The 22,805-nt window shown below is 51.5% G+C and overlaps 1 protein-coding gene across 3 annotated transcripts in view; it reads right to left on the bottom strand.

Annotated features, from left to right (window-relative positions):
* The window catches only part of Sgsm2 (small G protein signaling modulator 2), a 39,952-nt gene that overhangs the window by 5,747 nt on the left and 11,400 nt on the right, over positions 1 to 22,805 (bottom strand). The window contains exons 3-17 of one of the 3 annotated variants that reach the window (XM_041663957.1): positions 14,584 to 14,746; positions 14,138 to 14,299; positions 13,803 to 13,870; positions 13,563 to 13,708; positions 13,169 to 13,303; positions 12,577 to 12,701; positions 12,178 to 12,245; positions 11,180 to 11,340; positions 10,904 to 11,030; positions 9,294 to 9,428; positions 5,068 to 5,221; positions 4,022 to 4,086; positions 3,794 to 3,939; positions 3,048 to 3,176; positions 2,594 to 2,776 (exon numbers count right to left, since the gene is read on the bottom strand). In XM_041663957.1, coding sequence (XP_041519891.1) covers positions 2,594 to 2,776; positions 3,048 to 3,176; positions 3,794 to 3,939; positions 4,022 to 4,086; positions 5,068 to 5,221; positions 9,294 to 9,428; positions 10,904 to 11,030; positions 11,180 to 11,340; positions 12,178 to 12,245; positions 12,577 to 12,701; positions 13,169 to 13,303; positions 13,563 to 13,708; positions 13,803 to 13,870; positions 14,138 to 14,299; positions 14,584 to 14,746 — 1,967 coding nt within the window. The remainder of the gene's footprint in view (positions 1 to 2,593; positions 2,777 to 3,047; positions 3,177 to 3,793; positions 3,940 to 4,021; positions 4,087 to 5,067; positions 5,222 to 9,293; positions 9,429 to 10,903; positions 11,031 to 11,179; positions 11,341 to 12,177; positions 12,246 to 12,576; positions 12,702 to 13,168; positions 13,304 to 13,562; positions 13,709 to 13,802; positions 13,871 to 14,137; positions 14,300 to 14,583; positions 14,747 to 22,805) is intronic. The other 2 variants (XM_041663958.1, XM_041663960.1) reach the window with 2 other exon arrangements.

Below are 22,805 nucleotides of genomic sequence, written 5' to 3'. Positions count from 1 at the left end.
AGCAGATGAGACAAGAAACTTCTGTAGTAATACCAAGCCAGTCATGGCAGTCTTCAAGGTGCAGACGGAAGAGGAAACAATTCCCTGGTGGCTGGAGGCCCATCCGAGGAAAACAATACCCTCCGAGCTGCCTTTGTCTTGTCTTTTCTAATTGCACAGTGGAGTCAGAGGGATGCTGAATGTTTTACTCTGGGTAAGAGACCTGGAACACTGGGTAAAGTCATACTTGTGAGACTCGGTAGCCTCACCAGCGCCCTCTCCAAAGCCACACTCTGTGATCACAGCACCACGATAGACTTGGTGTTAGGTTTATGTACTTGTTATTACTGTGTGTGTATGGTGCGGGTGGGGCTGCATGTTATTACTGTGTGTGGTGAGTGTGGGGGTGGGGCTGCATGTTATTACTGTGTGTGTGGTGAGTGTGGAGGTGGGGCTGCATGTTATTACTGTGTGTGGTGAGTGTGGAGGTGGGGCTGCATGTTATTACTGTGTGTGGTGAGTGTGGAGGTGGGGCTGCATGTTATTACTGTGTGTGGTGAGTGTGGAGGTGGGGCTGCATGTTATTACTGTGTGTGGTGAGTGTGGAGGTGGGGCTGCATGTTATTACTGTGTGTGGTGAGTGTTGGGGAGGGGCTGCATGTGCCACAGTGCACACGAGGCCACAGGACAATTATATGGAGTCAATATCTCCTTTCGGGGATCAAACTCAGGTCATCAGACTGTGCAGAAGCACCGACCCTGCTGAGCCATCTCACCTTCTCAGCCGCAGGCTTTTACAAAGTCTGCTCACGAGCAAGGGGTGAAGAACAGTGCATGGGAGGAGAGGGTGTCCCATCAGTTTAGACATTTAAAGAAATGTTTATTTTATGTATATGGGTGTTTTGTCCAGGTCTATGTCTGTGCATCACATGTATGCAGTGCCCATGGAGGCCAGAAGAGGGCACCAGATGCCCTGGAACTGGAGTCACAGGTGGTTATGAACAGCCATGTGGGTGCTGGGAACTGAACCCAGGAACTCTGGAAGAGTAGCCAGTGCTCTTAACTGCCACGTCACCTCTCTGGCTGGAGTTATATTCTTAAGTCCTGATCTACCTTATATTTTCTGTTAACATTCATAATTAGTAAAACATCAAGAACAAACTTTATCTAAAAATGCCTTTTCCTTCCTTCCTTCCTTCCTTCCTTCCTTCCTTCCTTCCTTCCTTCTTTTTTGAAATAGGGACTTAGGTAACCCAGGATAGCCCTGACTCTGCTATGTAGCTAAGACTAGCCTTCACTTCCTGATCCAACTACTTCTGCATCTAGAGTCCTGAGATCTCATGCGTGTGACAGTAAGCCTGGCCTTTACATAGTAATTTGTTAGTTTAGCATAAAAAGTGATGGGTTTCACCATGGCATCTACACACTTATGTGTCATAGTTTAGAAAAAGACAGTTCTGAAAGGGGGGAAAAGCCACAAAATGGTGGTTGGAGAGATGCTCAGCGGTTAAGAGCACTGGCTGCTCTTCAGAGGATTTGGGTGGATTCCCAGTACCCACAGGTGGTTCTTGATCATCCGTAACTGCAGTTCCAGGGAATCTGATGCCCTCTTCTGACCTCCACAGACACCAGGAACACATGTGGTACATAGACATATGTGCAGGTAAAACACTCATACTCATAAAAATAAGTAAAATTTAAAACCAGAGCCACTTATGGGCTGGGCATTGTACACAACTTTAATCCCAACACTTGGGAGGCAAAGGCAGGTGGATCTCTATGAGTTCAAGGCTACCGTGGTCTTATAACAGAACTCCAAAATGAGGCCCTGACTCAATAATAAATAAATACTTGAATATATAGGCAGAGCATGCCTGTAATCCCAGCTAAGGAGGCTGAGGTAGGAGGACAGCTAAGGCCAGTCGAGATAGAAGGGGCTGGGGAGAGGAAAGAAGAAAGGAAGGAAAAGAAAAAGGAAAAAGAAATTCAGATCTGGGTGGGGCGGCAGCAGCGGGCTGTAGTTACTGTCTGCTGTTCTTAGGGCAGAAGGGGAAGGAAGGGAAGCAACAGAGCATTCCACGAGCATTGCCACCTCTGCAGTTACTCCTACAGGGCGACAGAAAACTGCAGAGAAAGGACCCTGCCAGTGCACAGCAATGGCTCTCTAAGCGCTCCTCTGTTCTTCGGCCAATAATATTCCATAAAGCCTCTTCAATCAGAGGTATGGGAATGGAGAAGTCCAGAAACAGAGGCCAGATACGGGATGCTCTAGCTCCGAGACACTGATCTCACCAGGAACAGATGCAGTACCGGAACTCGTGGGAACCCACGACTACTTTCTCTACAAGGAGGGAGAAGCTTCTCCAAATTCCAGGAGATCCACTTCCCCCTACTGTTCAAAAGCAGCACAAAGCAATGGCTTGTTTATTGGTGTGAAAGTACCAGAAGTTGCCCATTCTTTAGTTGCAATTTGGGGGCATTGACACCTGAAGTCTTTGCCCAGGACCCAACTGCCAGTACTGGAAGATGGCCCCATGCGCAGGACCCTTGTGCCTGAGAGACTCGTGAGCCCCACTAGCCCTCCCCACTAAACCCTTCCCTCAGTCTGGCTCACATCATTGCTGATGGTGGAATCTCGGTGCACCAGGCGCTGCACGTGGCTGTCGATGCTGCTGCCCGAGGAGAACTTAGTGAGCGTGGCTGGATGAGCCTCCCGCTCCCGCTGCCTCACCACCACCTCGCAGGCCTTCCACTCTGCCAGCACCTGCTGGTACCTCGCTGCCACAGCTGCATCCACCTGTGCTCAGATGACACCATGACCATGAGGGGAGGGTGCCCAAAGGGCTTCTCCTCAGGGCTGGGCAAGCACTGGAACTCAGTTTAGAGGGGCCGTAGAAGGTGAGATGGCTGGACTGGAGCAGGCCCTCAGGTGAGGGCCAGGGGGCTGCTCCGCTACCATCTTCCCCTGCTGTTTCTAGCTAGGAGGGGCTGAGACTTCCGAGGCTCCCTCTCTGGGGTTACTTGCCCAGCTGCTAGTTCTTTGGCTCCGTCGGAGCAGGCTCCCTTACCTGCTCCATCTCCTTCTTGCTCATGCCAAATCTGTAGTGGCCAAGCAGGAAGGGCCAGACGTCTTTGCGAATCTCATGCTCCACACCACCATAGTACACCTGCCGCAGGAGCTCCAGCTCCTTGTAGTTCTGAGGAAGCCAGAGGTAAAGACTATGCAGCCTCCAGTTACTGTGGCCCAGCAGCCAAGCCACATCCCTGGGAGAGCTGGGCCTGGCCTTTAGCGGCTTTACTGAGCCCAGGCACACCCTGCTTGGGGCAGCCATATTCTCTTGTTCTGAGATTATAGCTTTAAGAGATCTTGTCTCAACATCTTCCTCACAGGGTAGAGCAAAGCTTATCAAATCTCAGATCAATATGGAAGTAGATTGGATTCCCAGCCCTGTCCCTTCCCATGCAGACGAGATCAGCCATACATCTCCAACGCATGTCAACCCATGGCATCAGTCTCACCTATCTGTCCAACTCCCTAGCATGGCTGTTACCCCTGCCCTGCCCGAGACAGGGTTTCTCAGTAGCTGTGGAACCAGTCCTGGAACTCACTCTGTAGACCAGACTGGCCTTGAACTCACAGAGATCACCTTCCTCTGCCTCCTGAGTGCTGGAATCAAAGGCATGCGCCACCACCGCCCAACCCATACCATGTTTTACCCCAAATGACCATTCAGTTTGGAGCAGGCAGCTACAGGTAACTGTTGCCTCCCAAGACCCCGCCCACTGCCTCTGCCCTTGGAAGCCCGGTTTGCACCTTTTTGTCCTTCTGATACTTGCTCCACACATCCTTGGTAAGGCCACCTGAGGCCCCAGGGGGCCTGTCTGGTGGGATAATGTTGTGATGCACCAGTGCTGACAGGTGGGTCCTCACTGTGGACAGGTGGCGACAGTAGGCCAGCCCTACAACGGGCGAAAAGGAGGCTGTGACTGAGATGCTTCCCCACCCCCAGCCCCTCAGAGCCCCACCTCGCCACACACTCACAGCCATAGAAGGCCCGGGACACAATCTGCCTCTTCATGCTCTCACACAGCAGCCTGAGGGGCAACCTGTGGAAACATCCTGCCTCAGAGGGGGCTGACACTGTGGCTTCAGGGTGCAGGGGCTGTGTGTGTGGAGAGTGGGGTGTATAGCTTGGCAACACAAGACTGGCCCCACTCTGCCGGCCATCCTTCATGTTGCTATTGGGGGCCCCGACTTGAACTTTGCTCCAGTGACTCTTTTTTTTTTTTTTCCTTTCCAAGACAGGGTTTCTCTGTGTAGCCCTGGCTGTCCTAGAACTTGCTCTGTAGACCAGGCTGGCCTCTAACTCACAGAGATCCACCTGCCTCTGCCTCCTGAATTCTGGGATTAAAAGGTGTGTGCCACTACCACTCGGCACTCCAGTGAATCTTGATATCCTTATGTGTAAATGGAGACACTTCAGGGACCCCAGAAATGGCAGGTTAAAAGTGAATTACAGGTGAAGGGGAATATTCAGGCAATGGGCCCAAAGTGTTCCCATGTTGCTTCATACAGGGTAGTACCAAGTGTTCCCAGACACACAGCCTGACAGTGGGACGATGTCCAGAACAGGAAGGTGACCGGAGTATGGTACAACCCTGGACAGTCACATGGTCCTCCCCTGCTTTAGGAAGGAGGTGGTATCACCCCATTTTGCAGGGGAGAAAACAGAGGTTTAGAAACACAGAAGTGGCCGGGCAGTGGTGGTCCATGTCTTTAATCCCAGCACTTAGGAGGCAGAGGCAGGTGGATCTCTGAGTTCAAGGCCAACCCGGTTTACACAGTGAGTTCCAGGACAGTCTGAGCTACAGGGTGAGACCCTGTCTCAAACAAAACAAAAAGGAAAGACAGAGGCTCACAGAGACTCAGCAACTTGCTGATGTCATGTAGGTAACATAAATAAGATCCAAATCCAGGTCTGTCCAATTTAAAGCGGCCACCCTGACATGCCAGGAGGAGCTTGTAAGGCTGGGGGATACATGTGGCTATGCACTAACAGGAGGCTACTTCCCGTCCTTCCCACTCACCTGTCAGGAACACAGCTGCAATGACTGGGGGTTGCGTATGGGGAGCTACTGGAGGAGCAGGAAAGGCAGGAGGAGCCCTGGCTACACAGGGGCTCTAGGTGCCAGGCCGTCAGGCTGGGTCCAAAACCCTGCATCTCAATCATGTCACCAGCATCTGAGGGCAGGAAGGGGCCAAGGTCAATGCCTGGTAGGCTTTCCCCCCCAAGTGCCCTTGCAGCATGCCCAATGCCCACCTCTGCCCAGAGCTGCAGACGAAATCACCCATTGGTGGAAATTCATAAGGTGGTGCCTGCCTGGTTGAGAACCCAGGGATGGAGACAGTGGGAGGGTGAGGGTGCCTGACACTGTCCAGCTTCGCCTAGCCTGGAGAAGACAGAAGGTGGCTTTTTCCATGTAATGGAATACTTGAACTGAGTTGTGGGTGATCTGTGTACCACCTCCACCAATACCAGAGGACACATACTTTCCCAGAGGAAAGGCAAGAAGAGCAAAGGCCTCCACTAGAGAAACACTGCCAGTTAGCCCTGGCCTTTCAAGGCCCAGCCTGCTTTTCTCTCAGACGCACAGGAATGTATCTGGAAGCCTCAGTATCAATGACCAAAATCCCTGAGGGGACCTCAAAGCTATCTGTCTCATTACCCTGAACCATCCCAGATCTAGTGGCCAGTGGCTAAGTAGGAACAGTGCTTCCTGCCCAAACCAGACACCCCAAGGCCTGCTCTGAGGGCACTCAGCTCTTGTGTGAGCTGGAATGGAGGAGAACTTCCCAGGGCTGGCAGGATGGAAGTAGTGTCTGGGCACGTGACCCCAATGGTCCCATACACCAGTCACAGCTGACCATGTGCAGCGTCATAGACAGAGCCTTGGGCATGTCTGTATGTCTGTAGATGGCGCTGTCTCTGCCATCCCTGGTGATCTAAATTAGAACTGAGTCAAGACTCTTGAGAGTTTTTAGGGCCAGAGTCGGGTAGAAAACTGTTCAGGATGAATATCCGCCAGGAGCCACAGAGATGAAGCGCAGTGAAGGTGGGAAGAGAGAGACTGGTGTCACCTCGAGGGAGGGAGGTGCAGGGAGAGTGAGGGGTAAGGAGCTCTGTGTGCTGAGGTCTTTCAGCAAAGGTTCTCTAGGTAAACCTGGCAAGAGACCCTGACTCCCCAGTCTGCAGGCCCAGGCCTTGTGATTTTGGATAGCCAGACTCCAGCTCTGGGTGTGCCTTGGTGGAGAGGGCTGAGCGGATTTCCCTCCAGTCCCCTCAAGGGCTGCCCTGCCTTGTCCCCCCGAGACCCACAGGTAGGACTGTGTCAGCGTCTGGCCCTTCAGCTCCACCAGGAGGTAAATTAAGGGAATATACTTGGTAGGGGGCTGCGGCTCTGGGAGTGAGGGGTCGCAAGCCATGCTGAAGACTTGGGGAAGAGCGGGGAAGAATGGAACAGGTAGTGGGGCTGGGCACCTAGCTCATCTGCAGCAGGCGGGAAGTCAGTTGCAGGAGGAACCAGGGTGAGAGGTAGAGGTGGGTAGGGAGGAATCAGCTCAGCCAGGCAGGCAGCAGGCAGCAGGCAGGGATGGCGACAGGCACAAGAGGGTGGAGGATGGGCACAGAGGGAAACAAGCTCATGCCCAGAAAGCTGGGCCCAACCAAGGCACATCTCCTGGGTCAATGCTCTTCACCTTAATTCTCCAGGAAGGAGCTGAACCAGCCAGCTTTGCACACGCTACATGTACTGACAACCCAGTGCAGACAGCTGGAGCTCTGGGGTGACGGGTGAGGGACTAGTGAGGCAGCAGGCTGGACAGGGGTCTGCTGGGTCAGCTTTGACTCTGCCCTCTCCTCTGAGCATGAGGAAAGTATAAAGCAAACACTCAAGGTGGGCGAACCCCACAGCCCCTAGGACTCCGAGTGAAAGGTGCCTGGCCTGGAGCAGAATTAGAGTGAACAGCATCTCTGCTCGGTAGGGGGCAGTGGGAAACGGAGGGGGGAGGGAAGAGACCTGGCCGCCTCGCCACTTGAATCACATGCACAAGTCAAGCATGTTGCAGGCCTGAAAAAGCAATGGCTGCAGAACTCAACAGTGTTGTCATTATGGACTGGAGTGTAGAGGGGAGCTCCCATCCTCCATCCCTACTCCTCACTTCCCTAGGGATCTTCTTCTCATACCTATGCTCTTCCCCCAATTACTGGGAGCACAGGGGATAGACTGTGGGTTCATCTAGTCCCTCAATTCTACAAAAGGATACCCAGATGACTTCCAAGGCCTCTGAACTCCATGAGCTTGGAAATTTGATCTTAGACGCTTCAGTCCTAATACTAGTCAGTGGGCTTTGTTTTTCTTATGAGATCTCAAGTTGCCTGGGTTAGCTTCAAACTCATGTAGCTAAGGCTGATCTTAACCTCCTAGACCCTCCTCCCCTACCCACAAAGTGCTGCGATTACAGGTGCGTGTGCCGCTCCACCTAGCAGTCAGTGGCCTTTCTACTGCCAAGAGGTTGGTCTGCAGGGCAGTGAGTTCAACGGTCCCACACTACTCAAGTCCAGTTAACCCGTAAACAAGCTGTGTTGTTCAAGTTCATTGCACAAAGAGCCAGGTGGCAAGTGTGTGTTAGTAACCTAAAGAGTTGGGTATTCCACGGCCTACAGGACTGGGAAGGAAGGCAGACCTGTGGCAGGAAGAAGAGCAGCTGGCAGGACTGGCTGAGGGGTGCTGGGTGTGTTCTGAGCCATGGGTCTGGCTGGCAGGAATAGGAGTCATTATTACTGGTTGAGTGACTTGACTGTGCCCCTTAGCAGAACTCTGTAGAAGTGTAAGGAGAGAATTAGAAGGAACAGCATCTCTGTAAGGGGTGTAATATATTAGGCTCCCTCTGTAAGAGCGAGAACCAATTAACTTTGTGGCATAAACGCGGTGGGGACTGGGGAACTCCCTAGCATCCAAGGGCTAGCCTAGTCTCTGCTTCTCTGTCCAGCCTTCCCTGGAGCCCTCTCTAGCCCTCATAGAACCCTGGTTGATGGTTCTCCAAAGAGTGGGGCTCCTCACCAAGACAGTTGTCTTAAAAAAAGAATTTGGTGGGCAGATAAATGCTGAGACAATACTGTGCTGTGCTGTTTCTAGGGAAGGAGACCCCTGCCACCATGAATGTAGGGGTCCAGAGTACAGGACACGCAGGTAACATCACTGACATGGTACCTAGCACCAGTGAGAAAACTGAGCCTGGAAATGCCGAGATACTTGGTTTTTTTGTTTTGTTTTGTTTTGTTTTTCTTTTTTTTTTTTTTTTTTTTTTTTTTTTTTTTGGTTTTTCGAGACAGGGTTTCTCTGTGGTTTTGGAGCCTGTCCTGGAACTAGCTCTTGTAGACCAGGCTGGTCTCGAACTCACAGAGATCCGCCTGCCTCTGCCTCCCGAGTGCTGGGATTAAAGGCGTGCGCCACCACCGCCCGGCTTGTTTTTCGAGACAGGGTTTCTCTGTGGTTTTGGAGCCTGTCCTGGAACTAGCTCTTGTAGACCAGGCTGGTCTCGAACTCACAGAGATCCACCTGCTTCTGCCTCCCAAGTGCTGGGGTTAAAGGCGTGCGCCACCACCTCCCGGCTGAGATACTTGTTCAAACCCATACAGTGAACCAGGGCATGTGGGGCAGGAAGCCTGGACCTGGATGCCCGTGCTAAGTATGTCTAGCTTCATGCTCAAGTAGCAGGTCTTCATGCTAAAGCACTGTAGCCCTCATGCATGCTGGGAAGGCCAGTCCTTGGGGGTCTCTTCTCACGATGACCCTCACCCCTCACCTGACCTGTCCAGCTCCTACCTTTACCCTGTCTTGCTAAGTCAGAGTTAGAAGCATAGAAGTAGCTGGCCTCTCCTGTCAGCAGGAGAGAAAGACAGACCACCATCTGGTGTCTGCAGGGCGTGACTGGCAGGAACAGGGAGCGGCTCTGAGAGCCATTCAGGCCCCCAAGTGGGTCTTCAGAGAGCCTGCCCTCCTCCCCAGTGCTTTCTCAGGATAAAGCAGCTCTCCTCAACCAGAACCATTTGCTCTACACGTCCCCTCTTCTTGCCAGTACCTGTCTGGCCTGCCTGTGTCCTCACTGATCTGCCTTGTGACGAGGAAATGGCCCTGCGTGCAAGTCCCCCTAATGCCAACACTGCTGTGTGAGCCGCTGCAGTGGGTGGCAAGTGGGCCCAAGGGGGTCAGGGTAGAGGACGAGGTGAGTCGGGGTGGGGAGGGATAAAAACCTTTCATCAGATTGGGAGCTGTGAGGTTCCGCGAGCAGATCATTGAGAGCATCGCGTGTAGTTTATCCTCCTCTTCCTCATCATCGTCCACCGAGGCCGCACGGCTGGCCGCTAGGTGGTGGTAGTTAATAGTGACTGCTCAAAGAGAATAGCGAGAGAGGCAGAGGCATGAGGACCCTAGTCCTGGGCAGGAGAGACCATCGGCCCTCCTGGAGGGGAAAGGTGTGGAGAACCTGCAGGGCCTTGAGGAGGGAGGGGGTGGGGGCGGGGTGGTCTAAGAACCTTCTGCTGGTTATCAGGAGAGGACGAGAGGCTCAGGGCTAAGAGGTGGCTACAGAGCTCCACTGTTTGAAAGGGTCCTCTCTAGGAAGAACAGAAGAAAGGTGTATATGTGTGTGCGTGCATGTGTGTGCGTGCGCTTGCGTGAGTGGACCTAGAAGATCACCAGTCCTGACTAAGGTTGGCTAGGACTCTGGCCAGATGGATCCCAATCTTAGCTGCTGTCATGGTCAGGCTGAACTTGACTTAGAGACAACTGCAAGCCCCTCATTTAGAGCATAAATTCAACCTTATTCTTCCAGGGTCCCCTCAGAGCCATCCTTGAGGGGTGGGCGTCACTCAGCTGAGTTTCAGCTCCTGCTGCCTAGCTCAACCTCTAGGGAGGAAAGAGGGCCTTACAGTGGTGTGACCAGAATGGAACGTGTCACGACTGAAGGAGGGAAACAGGCTGCAAACCAAAACCAAGCCAAGCCTGAGGTGAAATGCCAGTCCACAGCACCGTGGCTGTAACTCACTGTCTCTTGTCTGGCACATCTGGGAGGAATGGAGGCCCCCAAGCCCAGGTCCTCCAAGCCTGTTGGGCCATTTGTGCTTACAGCGATCTGCATGAAGCCTGAGTCATCTGCCCATCAACAAAGACATGTGACTATGGACAACTTTCTGGCACAAATTAGGAAATGCAGGGAGGGGTAGGTGGTCTGGGTGGCAACAATCACTGTGGACTGACAGAGTCCCTGCCCTCATCTTCAAGACATGCAAGTCTGATACAGAGAAATGGAGTCACCGAGCAGAAAGAGCACCGATGTGGAGGTACTTCGCCATAGATGCCCGAGGCCCAGGTGCACTGTGGGGCCCTCAGAGCCCAGCCACCTCAGATTCCAGCCCTCAACATCCGCGCTCTAGGCTTCACCCTCTCCAGATGCAGCCCCTGCTTCTGCATCAGGAGTTGGCTTGAGGGCTTTGGCTCTGGAAGTGAACCTGCACTGTACCCAGGCTGGTTTGTCGAGGCTAGGTGGTGGGGCTGAAGAGGGCTGGAGAGTTCGCTATCTTTTACTTCAGCCTGGAGAGGAATGGAGAGTTTCCCACCTTCTATTAATATTTCTAGTCTTTCTGCATCATGGCATGAAATATGACTAAGGAACTTGTATGGTGATGCCTGGGTCTGCTGAGCTGAGAGCCTTGGGGTGACTTGGGGGAAGACAGCTAGGTACAAGACAGGGATGATCTGCAAGTTAAAGTGATGAAGCCCTTGTCTTAACCTGCCTGACCCAAATGACACAGTGCTTCCACACACCCTGAGCATTCGTCACAGGGAACGTGGGGACACTCACTGTGCTCATGCCTGTGCCCAGGGTAGATGATCCGGAACACATAGTCTGTGGCCCGTCCTACACCGAGCTCCTCCATGTCGACCGACCGTATGCTACTGCGTTTCCGTAGCTTGGGGAAAACCTTGCCCTGTGGAGGGAGCGGGGGTCAGCTTGTCCAGTGCACAGTCCCACCCAAGGTCCCACCCAAAGCTGTTCCTGAGAACTGTGTGCTGGAAAGGAAGAGAGGAGGCCTTCCTTCACCCTGCCCTGCACCCAGAGCCTCCCCTGCCAAGGTACCTTTCCCTGCTGGGTCCACAGCGGGGGCTCAAGCTGTCCACGAGGCAGCAGCCCATTCTCCAGACATGACAGAAAGGACAGCAGGTGTCCTCCCTGTGGGAAGTGCAGTGGCGGCCTCTGGATGCCATCCTGGCTCACCAGCACAAGCGTGCCACCGCTCTCTGGTGGGGGTGAATGCCCGCAAGTGAGGCTGGGGCCCTTCTTGAGACCTCCCGACCCCATCACCCTGGCCCGACTGGTGAGTTTTCCCAGGCTAGGAAGGAGGGTAGACAGGCTAGAACATGCCTTGGCCTTGGGTGCTTCCCTCATAGGAACAGCAGAGGCAGCCAGAGGGTTCAGGGATAAAGATGCCCACTGCAAACCTAACAATCTGAGCTTCATTCCCATCCCTGGGACCCACATGAGAGAGGTGACTCCTGTAAACTGTCCCCAGGTCTCCATGTGTGTTTTGGTGCAGGTGTGAATGTATGTACTTACAAAAATACATACACTAAATAATGTCCAAAAAAAAACAAAAAACAAAAAACAAAACAAAAAACAAACAAATGAGGCCGGAGAGTTTGGTTTAGTGGTTTGTTGCTTTTGCAGAGGACCCAGGTTCAGTTCCTAGCACCCATATGGTTGCTTATAACTATCTGTATTTTAGTTCTGGGGCCCCAATGCCCTCTTTTGGCCTCCATGGGCACTAGGCATACATATGATGCATACACACACACACACACACACACACACACACACACACACACGTAGGTGAAACATCCATACACATAAGATTTTTTAATAATTTAAAAATTAGAAAAATGAGGAGAGTGGGAGGGCTGGGAATGTGCTCAGTGGTAGGACACATGCTTAGCCAGATAGTGCCCTGAATCTGATTCCCAACACCGCAAAACAAGGACACTGGGAAAGACACAGTACGTCTGACAGACTCAATGCACAGTGCACAGCAAGGAAGCACCGGCCCTCCCTCCCTCTCGGCCTCGGTCGAGCAGACTCACTTTGCTGGTGGCAGTGGATACAGACGATCTGACTGAAGGGCACCACCAGGGCATAGTCCCAGTACACACTGAAAAGGAATCATAGGTGTTACTATGCTCTAAGACTTGCCTCTGTCACCCCCTGGAACTGTGTTAAAGACAGGCCAGTGCTGTCCCTCTAAGACAGAGCCTGGAATTCTTTGCCATGCAGCACCCGGCTTGTGCCAATCCCTCCACAGCCAGGAGTGGCTCAGTCTCAAAGGGCTTGGGAATCACTCAGGCAGCCTCTCCCTGTAACTCTTGGCACTGAATGAGGAGTAAGGCTTGGCCCTTGGAGCCTTCTTTGTTTCGCCATCCCCTCCCTGGAGCCACGCTTCCATTCCTTTCCCTGCTTCCTGAGAGCATGTGTAAAACCTCTACCTCTTTTCTAGCTCCGAATCCCCAAGAGTCCCGTTCATGAGTTGGTTGGGAGTCCACTTCAGGGTCAGGTTCTCTGCAGACTGGTGCAGGGAGAGGTAGCCAGGGACCGCCTCCATGTCCTCCTTCTATAGGGAAGAGATACACCAGAAAACAGACAACATGGGCCGGAGAGTCTCACCGGATGGCCCATGAGAATGAGCCCAAGAGGGAACACATCAGGCCAGCAATGGAGTCCTGGGGCTGAAGGCTTGGCAAAGCAAGGATGAACAGACGCTTTTCAGTTGGCTTAGTGCCATTGGCTCTGTCCTGTCAGCCTGAGTGCCAGGTGTGCCACTGGCCAGCCACACCCATGCTGGGCATTCACTCTGCCTGCTGGCTGCCATCCTAGGCCTGGACAGCCTGGGTTTCGCTAGCCAGAACAGATGTCATTCCTGTCTCCTGCCAACTCCAAGCTGGGCATGAGTCATATGACAACACAGGATGGGTAGGATGGCATTCCCTTCTCTCTGGTCAAGTTCTGTAGCAAAGAAACTGGTTCTGGACCTGCTAAAGGGGGCAGTGAGGGAGGACTGGAGGCACAAAGCATTCCTACCGGCTGTACCAATACGTTGTTCTTGCCGTAGAGCAGCCGAGTTCTAGAGTTCTGGTGCAGGGACTCCACGTACTCTCGGGCGCAGGCAGCTAGCCGGTCTTCAGAAGCACCGCCACTAGAGTGGCGCTTCCGGATCTGCCAGGAAAAGACACGGCTCAGGGCCCACCCTGGCAAGGCGGTCTTAGGGCTGGAGAATCTTCAGGCTCCCATGCACTATGGCCCTCTCTAGCTGACTCTTTGCTACCCTTTACTCTCTAATCAACAGTAGGCATGGGCTACTGGCATTTATGCAAGTCCTAGCATAGACAGAAAGTTCTCTTAGGTGGCTGCTACTGAGGGGCTCCTAGGTATAGTCTGAGGAAGTGAACTCAGAGGTGGGGAGAAGGATACTAACCCCCAGGGCAGGGCGCTTTGCTGGGGAGTCCTGGCGATTAGCTGGACCCCGGATACGATGCCTCTGGACTAGCTCATCAGCAGAGGGGTCAGTCCAGTAGTGATCAGCTGTCTTGAGCTTTGTGTATTCCAAGGCACAGGGTCCCACTATGGAGACAGGGATGGTTAATCAGCTGGGGTTCTTTCATCACCCACTCCTCATCCCATTGAACAGCACAAGCCTCTAAGTCTTCAAGCTCACCTAGGAGACAGGCCAGGACTGGGCCAAACACGGGGTCTGCCAGTAATGCTTCCTTCTCATAGTACTTGCTGCCAAGAGGAGACAGAGACAGCTGAGTACCAGAGCTCCTGGACCCAGGCAGCAGAAGCACGCCCAGGGATCAGATTCACGTCAGTCACCAAAGGATGAGTCAATAGCATGAAGTGTTGTAGGGTTCTTGGTGAGGTCTAAATTCTTGGGGTGCCAAAAGAGGGCGGGAGGCATGCCTCCAGACTGCTGCGGGCTATTAAGAATGTAGAGGGATGAGGCTGAGGTGGACCAAGGAAAGGACCAGTGCGGGGGAGGTAGGCAGTTACCTGCAGTTTTCGGCCAGGTACTGTACAACCCTGTCCAGAACTTTCTCCATGAGTGCTGTGCGTACCCATATGTGTTTCAAGGCCTGTGGGCTGAGAGCTGGGGCCTTCCCGCTGGTTGAGCCCTGTTTCCGAAGGGCTTCTTGGCTGCCTCCTGAGGGTTTCCTGCAAAGAGAAGAGGGGAAGGTTTCAGAAGCACAGGCCCCAGCGTGGTGGCTCTCAACTGACAACAGGAGTTCAGCGTGCGTGGGCTGAGATAGGGAGCTGAAGTACGGAGACAGGATATGGAATCTGCAAAGGGCCAACCCCCACTCTCAGGCTGGCCCCTCGGCCAATTATCTGTACAAGACAGAGGCCAGGAAGCCACCCTTTAGGCAGGCTGTCTGGAAAACAGTAAATGCCAAGGATAGAATAGAAAGGATGTTGGGAGGGGCCGGCTCAGGCCTCACCTGCCCTCTGCTTGTTGCTGCAGTTCCTGCACCTTGTGGCAAATCTCTGCAGCCACGGGGCATGTCTTCCCTACTTTGGTGAACAGGGCTGCCATCTTGTCACTGCGCAGGAAGCCAGCGGCGCGGCGTCTTAGCTGATGCAGGAGGCAAGCCTCCACAGCACCTGGGCCACAAAGTCAAACAGTATCTGAACCTGGGTTATAGGTTACCCTACCTGACCTTCTCTACTCTCCCAGAAGCCTCTCAGCCAGCGGAGGCAGAACTCAGCAGTTTATCACTGAGGGAAGCCCAAACATCATGTCAACCTCCTTGTTCACACTGTGCCTTTTGAATTCCTTCTGGTAAACTTGGATAAAGTGTTAATCCATTTGAGGAAGGAGAAATCCCTTTTGCCTTGGAACCACAGTATGCCTGTAAAGAGGCAGGGGCTGGGGCAAGCTTTGAATTGTGCTGGAAGTAGGACAAAGAAATATATCTTGACCTCCCTCCAACACTCTCCATCCTGTCCTTCTGCCCCTAAGCCCATGGTGGATTTGCAAAGCTGTCACGTGCCAAGCTGCTCCTCTCCCTTGCCTGGTGCACACATGCCTTCGGTATGCAGTGCCATCCCAGTGGGCTGTGAGGAGCAAAGCTGCTCACTGGAGCAGACATGAATGTTTCCGCCTGACCACAAGGACAGAGACGGCACCTACAGGAAGAGGATGCAGAGCACACGCGGCCCAGCAGCCCTTCCTGAGAGCATGGTGACGTGGTTGCTAAGGAACAAGGCTCTGAGGAAGCTGAAATATTGATGAAGCTCTGCTCTCCCAGAAGCCTCTTGATTATTTATGAGCACAGCAGCTGAGAGTAAGAGATTTTTCTCCCTTCAGCACTTGAAGGACTCCCCTTGATTCATTCATGTTTTCAGGCGCCATGCTTAATCTCTCCCTCTGGATCCTGCTTACTACTGAGACCCCACAGGAAGGAAAGAAGGCTTGGCAGGGAAAAGTAAAGAGCTGGCCTTGGCTTGTACAGATTCTAAAAACGGTGGCGCACATGTGTGGTAGACAGTGCCTGGTCATTACTGAAGCCAAACTAAGCAGTACTGGGGACAGAGAGGTAGACAGCCTAGGGTCTAAGATTGGCATAGTGACTCCATTCTTCTGGGAAACCTGGTAACTGACTTCATGCTCTAAGCCCCCACTTTGTCACCTGTGCAATGGGGTAGACTTCTTAGGACTGGCGTGATAACATGAGATGTCATGTGAAACCACCCCCTTACCCACGATCTGACTATGGGGAGGCACAAGCCCATGTCTGTTCCTGACTCCTCACCCTCCCTGTTCAAAGGTTGTTCGATAGCCAGTAAGAGCCAGGGTGGTAGGACCTGGATGCATGCGAGGACCACGGGTTGCCCCATAGGTGGGTAAAAGTGATGTTTTCTTTGATGGGGAAACTGGGGCTCTGTCCAGGTTTTCTTTTCAGTTATTTAGCTTGAGCATGTACACCTGTGTTGAAGCCCTAAGTGGAAGATGGATGCCCTCCTCCATCACTCTTCACCTATTCCTCTGAGACACAGTTTCTCCCTGAACTCAAGGCTTATGTTTTCTAGAAATGCTGGTTTGAATGAAAATGGCCCCCATAGACTCACAGGGCGTGGCACTATTAGGAGGTGTGGTCTTGTTGGAGGAAATGTGTCACTGGGGGCAGGCTTTGAGGTTTCAGATGCTCAAGTCAGGCCAGTGTCCCTCTCTCTTCCTGCTGTTTCTCAGCTAATTCTCCAGCACCATGTCTACCTGCATGCTGCCATGCTTCCCAACATGACAATAGACGAAACCTCTGAACTGTAAGCCAGCCCTCAATTAAATGTTTTCCTTTATAAGAGTTGCCATGGCCGGGGGCTGGAGAGATGGCTCAGTGGTTAAGAGCATTGCCTGCTCTTAGCTGAGTTCAATTCCCAGCAACCACATGGTGGCTCACAACCACCTGTAAGGAGGTCTGGCGCCCTCTTCTGGCCTTCAGGCATACAAACAGAATATTGTATACATAATAAATAATTAAATAAATAAATATTTAAAAAAAAAAAAAGAGTTGCCATGGCCATAGTGTATCTTCACAGCAACTGAAACCTTAACTAAGATACTAGACTAGGCTGAAAGCTGTCCTCCTGCCTCCACTGTCTTAGAGACGGGTCACAAGCACACTCGGAATGCCTGGCTAGTTACATCGATGCTGGGATCCACACTCTGCTCCTCCTGCCTGCACATCAAGTGCTCCTAGCTGTCTAGCTGTCGGAGCCATCTATCCTGCCCCAAGATTGATTTGGTTTGTTTTTTGTTTGTTTGTTTGTTTTTGGAGACGGGGTTTTTCTGTAGCTTTTGGAGCCTGTCCTGGAACTCACTCTGTGGATCAGACTGGTCTCACAGAGATCGCCCTGCCTCTGCCTCCCAAGTGCTGGATTAAAGGTGTGCGCCACCACCGCCTGGCTCCCAAGATTGTTTTGATTAGCACAATCAGGACCTAAAACTTGGACTCAGGAAATAACTACTAATTTATTTTAAAGGCAAAGTCTCATGAAGCCCATATTTTTCTCAAATTTGCTAAGGTAACAGAGTCTGGCTTTGAACTCTGAGATCTTCTTGCCTCCACTGCCCAAGTGCTGGGATTCCAGGCACGCACCATGTGTGGCAAATAATTAATTACTTCTCAAATTGATATTTTCCACCTGTTTTTCTATCTTCATTTAAGCAGCTAATAGGCAGTTACTGTTTTCCTATAAAGGATTTTTGTTTGTCTTTCTCTTGGACTGAAGTCAAGAAGGGAGGGGGCCCTGCGGGCTTCTGCTGGCTCAGTGACAATACCCCAGGGGTCGGAAATGGGCAGACTTTTTGCTCCAGCCTTGGAGGCCTTTGTTTTAGAAGCACATCTTTTCTTTCCCAGGGTGGTCCAACATCTGTGCACATGTGTATGGAGACATGGTGTCACTTAAGTATCAAGCATACAGGAAATCTCTGGCTTAAGTGTTCACGTGCTCCACCTCACGGCTAACCCTGCTCTCTGGGATTGTGTGGCCCTGAGGTGTCCAGGTGAGTGTTTCCAGCCTCAGTCTTTCAATCTGGGGCTGCTGCAGCTACAGATCTGTGTTTGTGGGAGGCTAGTCACCACTTCCTGATGTTGAATACGCCACAGTGGCAGCAGATAACACCAGTCCTGCAGGAAGTCACGTGCCCCAGTGATGCTACTAATTGTGAGGATAATGAGTTATTAGCCTTCCCACCTTCCCCAAGCCACTGCAAACACAGCCAGGCTGGGAGCTGGGGAGTGGCCACCCCATTCGGCATCGCCCGCCCTGCCAACAGCCTTTGAGCACAGGAACAAGTTCTCCTGAGAGCCAGCAGAAGCAGAGCTCAGCAATTAGCACAAGGAGGGATTGCTGAGGGAAGCCCAAACAGAACGCCCATCTCCTGGTTTGCAGCGTGGCTCCTGAATTCCTTCTGGGAAACTCAGGCAAACTGCCAAGCCATGTCTGGGGAAAGAGGAATCCCTCTCACCCTGACAGTCTTCAGGGACCTGTGAGGCCAGGTGTTCTTGGCCTAGTTCCATATGCTCCCTCTTCAATGATTGCCAAAACTAGAGAATCCTTCCCCATTCCCACAGCAGAGATGAAAACGTGATTGTGTGCAGCATGAAGGCAAAATAATAGTGATTAAAACAGAGAACTATTGCCTGAAGGGGCTTGTGGAGAGGCTTCTTGTGCTCCAAAAATGCATTGAAATTATGTATAATTTGAATGGAAATTTCTGGTTTGTCTTACAATGCTTAAGTGCCCCTATGCTCCGGGTATGGAATCAATGACTTTCAGCTTCTAAAAGAGGGTCCAGACTCCAAAAGGATTGAGAATCTTTGCTCTGGTTCTTAAGTTTATTTATTTGTTTATTTAGTCCATCAAGGTGACGGTCTTTAATCCCAGCATTCGAGAGGCCAGGGCAGGCAAAATCTCTGATTCAAGGCCAACCTGGTCTACATAGTGAGTTCCATGGTCAGCCAGGGCAAGTAGTAAGACCCTATTTCTAAAAAAGAAAATAAAAGAAAACAAAACCTATTCCTTTTATACTTATTTAATGTGTCGGAGAACAACTTGCACTAGTCACAATCAGACTAGGGAGTACACATATTTACCTGCTGAGTCATTCTGCTGGCCCCATACTGTGACACTTTTGAGTTGGGTAGAAAGTCAAACTAGATTCTACCTTGTTCTGAATTTGCTCCCCAGGGAAGGCCTTTTACAGACAGACTGAGTAGGACACTGTGGAGCCCCATCCCCCTGGGGCAAAGATAAAGACCTGTGTGACCTCATGCCCAAGGACATCAGGCAACTCTAGGTCCTCACTGCCTGAAACCTGTCCCTGTTGTAGGGGTCATACAGATCATCACAGGACTAAAGTACTAAGCTGCAAGGCGGTCCCCCTGCAAAGTGAGCTGTCTGAGCTCTGGGCATTCAGCCATGGAAGCTTCAGGGCGCTTTGTCTCAGGGAATCCTAGCACCATGTGGATATACCATAAGGTGACAGCCCTAGCATCTTTTGGCTCATTTCATTTGAGAAATGCATGTACTAGTCAATAAATCCCAAGATAGAAAGGCTTGGACAAATAAATTAAAACAAAAATAGAAAATAAAAAACAAAAAAATTAAGGGGGGGCATACAAAATTAAAAAATAAAAGGACACAAACAGAGTTAGAGAGAGAGCCGTGACTTGACAGGCATGACCCTCTCACTAGCTTCATCTCCGGCGGCTTTTAGAGTCTGGTCAGATGATCCCAGAGAGCCTTCTCAATTGTCATCCATCCTGTCACACTGAGGAAAGCTTGGAGAGAGCAGAAGTACAACTAAATTTAACTCTAGCGTCTTGCTGCGAACACTCACTGAACTCTGATACTGTCCTAAGGAAAGCTAAGGACCAACAGGCTGGACCAGCCTGAGAAGCTCCTCAGGTCCTTAAAAGTTATGGAGCTTAGAAAATGCTCCCTGGGGCTGGACAGCATAGTGCTAATGGAGCCTACTGGTCTTGGTCTCAACCACCACATACCCATTTAACCATTGCAAGTGGCCATTTACAGAGTGGAAACATTGGGTCAGATCTGGTGGCACCAGCCTGTAATCCTGCTGCCAGGGAGACTAGGGCAGGAGGGTAGAAAGTTTACCCTGCCCGGGGATGTAATGCAGAATGGAGACCTGCTGGGTCGGGTGGGAGGGTGACTACAAAGATGAAGGGATGCTGGAAGCTAGCTATATTGCTACTATGTTGCTGGTGGGGCAGGAGTTAGAAGTCACTCCTATGTAGCAATTTGGAACTTTCCATCAAAGGTACAGATAACCTTTGACTCAGCAATCCCTCTTCCGGAGTTTTTCCTACTGATGTAAGGGTACAGGTAGTTATAACAGCAAAGAACTGGAAGCCACCCACGTGTCCATCAAGAGGGGTCAGGCTAAGTAAATACGGTTTGTTCACACAGGAGAGCAGTGTGCAGCTCTAAGAAACAACAACAGGCTCTCTAGGAACTAATGGGAAAATTCCAAAAACAAGGTGCAGGGCGGTCTCATTGCATGGCACCTTTTGATCACAAAATGGGGGTGGAGCCAGGTGTGGTGGCCCATGCCTATCCTGTCTAGCACTTGGGAGGCAGAGGCAGGACAACTGACACAAACTCAAGGCCAGCCTGGGCTACAGAAGTGAGTTTCAATGTGAGTCAAAGGGGTGGGCAAAGGTCACATACATACTTTTGTTCTGAGGTAGCCTAAATGTCCTCGAACTTCTGACCCCCCTTGCTTCTACTTCCTAAGTGCTGAGATTATAGGTGTGTGCCACCATGTTTAGCTCACATCGCTCTCAGGATTTAAAATAACAAAAGCCCTCTAGATGGGCACACACACAATCAAAGGTGCCCTGTGTAGGAGGTGGTGAACGGTGCAAGGAAGGAGTAAGCTACGGAGGGCTCTGCTCATAGCCTGGCTTTCATTAGCGGACAGATACATTAACAGTCCAAGATGATGATGATGATGATGATGATGATGATGATGAACGGGTGATCACCAAGGGTTCCCCAAATGAGGTGATGCTGGAAGCCTGCTCCAGGCTGGGAAAAAAAATCAACCCCAGAATGGCCGGTCGGTCCATAGTACCCACTCTTTTACCAGCTCCAAATGGTTTGCTTCCTCACACTTAGCCAGCACTTGCTAGGGCAGCAGCAGGGAACCTGAACTTGGCAGGAGCCAGGGAGACAACACTAAGCGATACGACTAGCCTGACTATCTCAGGAGCTCACAAAAATGACGGAAACTATGTCAGTGGCTGGGAAAGAGGCCTCACAAACAGGAAGGATGCCAGGAAGGCCTACCAGTCCACGTCATGTCTCAGGTGCATACATAGCCGCAGTCACAGCTCTGCTCAGCAGGTGAAAGTCCTGGCATCTGTGGGATGTACTAAACGGCTCTCAGTGGCTAGTGCACTTGGGCTAGGGAGGGGCATGGGGGTAGCACTCACAGTTACACAGCATGGCAGGAAGCGGCCTAAGGACCAGGAGGAGTTGAGGATGGGAAGGCGAGTTTGGCGAGTAGCTGGCACACCACCTTTGGCTCAGTTTCACCTTTCTCCCTAATGCCATCTACACTGTGGGAGAGTTGGGTTGTAGTTGCCATGAGAACCCGAGGGAGGAAAAGTGTGGGTAGAGCAGTCATCCACAGGTGGTTCAATTTGGTCCTGGGGCTGTGGCAGCAACACTTAGGGCAAAGTTTTAGGGCTACTTGTTCAGGCCTGTGAACAGTGGGGGACAGGTGGAGCTGCCTGGCTGGAGGGGAGGGAGGAGAGAGGGGAGGCTCTTCGTAGTGGAACTTTGGAGCTGCCAGAAGTTAGAGTTTTGCCGCCCATGAAATAGGAGGAGAAGAAAGGCTTCCCCAGGCACCATGGGCCTCTCTTCTCCTTACTTCCTGTATCTCTGACTTCCTTCTTCTACCCCGGGTTTGGTAATGGCTGCCTGCACTCACAGTGAATATTCCCACTGTATTTGGGACACATTTTCTCTCACCTCACAAGGTGGTACTGACTTTACTTCAACCCTGGGTGTTTTCAGCTTTGCTCGACTCCCCAAAGAAGAAAGCAACATTCCCCTATGGACTCTGGTGTGTAGGAGAAAGGACTGGTCTCGTTCTGGAACTACGGGAGGGAAATCAGCCACAAGCACTCATTTTCTCTGACCTGCAGGGATACTGTAGCTTCTGGGTGAAGTAGATGAGAGACGGCCTCTTCCTCCATGCACAAAGGCTGGCAAGAGACCCATCATCTCCCGGTCAGATGACTTTAGCTGTGACCCTACAAAGGCAACTTCTCTAACGTGTCCCGATTCAAATTCCTCCTGATTCCACTCCTGGGTACCATCCCCGCCCCGGGGCACACCAACCAACCTTGGTGCAACACAGACTTTGGACCAGGACAGATGTGGGTTCAAACACTGAGCTGCGCATGCCAGCTTATCCTTCTCTTTAGACAATCAATTTGTTGAGGGAAGTTTCAAGCATGTACAAAAGTCAGGAGGATGGAATAACAATCCCCCATATACCCATTGCCCATTTAATAATTAACAGGCCACAGCCCAATTTTGCTTTGGCTAAACCATAAGCAAACAATTTTTTCTGATCTTTGGATTATTTAAGGTAACTTCTAGACTCTTGACCCATGTACATATGCCTTTATTTAGCCTACAATAATAAACACTTTTTCTCTTTCTTTTTGGAGCTAGTGTTACCCCGGCTAGCCTAGAACTTACGTTGACTGGGATGGCCTCGAACTTGCAGCAGTCCCTGTTTCTACTGTCCCCAGCCGGGTGCTAGGGTCATAGGTGTGCATCATAATGTCCAGCCCTAATAACGATTACTTAATATGACCCAAATCCCTGAGTTCCCAGATTTCAGATTTCCTCAACTGTCTAGATGTCCCAGGTTGCCAGAAACATGGATTTCTAGATGAACTCCTAGGGTATGTCTGAGGAGGGTTTCCAGAGACGGTTCAAGAATAAGGTGCCCCTGGACACCATGTTACATGCGTTACCTGCGTGGCTCTTTTTTGTTTTTTTTTTTTTTATCTCGAGTTTAACCACTGAGCTAACCACCCATCTCTAGCCCCGAGTAGCTATTCCAGTGCTCAAATCTACCTTCTGCAGGTTGGCTCAGAGATGAAACCGAGTAACT

Source organism: Microtus oregoni, unplaced genomic scaffold (genome assembly GCF_018167655.1).
Source record: "Microtus oregoni isolate MIOR12 unplaced genomic scaffold, Mior012 000015F_ref0000493, whole genome shotgun sequence".
In the NCBI taxonomy this organism is placed as follows: domain Eukaryota; kingdom Metazoa; phylum Chordata; class Mammalia; order Rodentia; family Cricetidae; genus Microtus; species Microtus oregoni.
The sequence above is the reverse complement of the archived record's forward strand: the minus strand, read 5'-3'. Positions and strand labels throughout refer to the sequence as shown.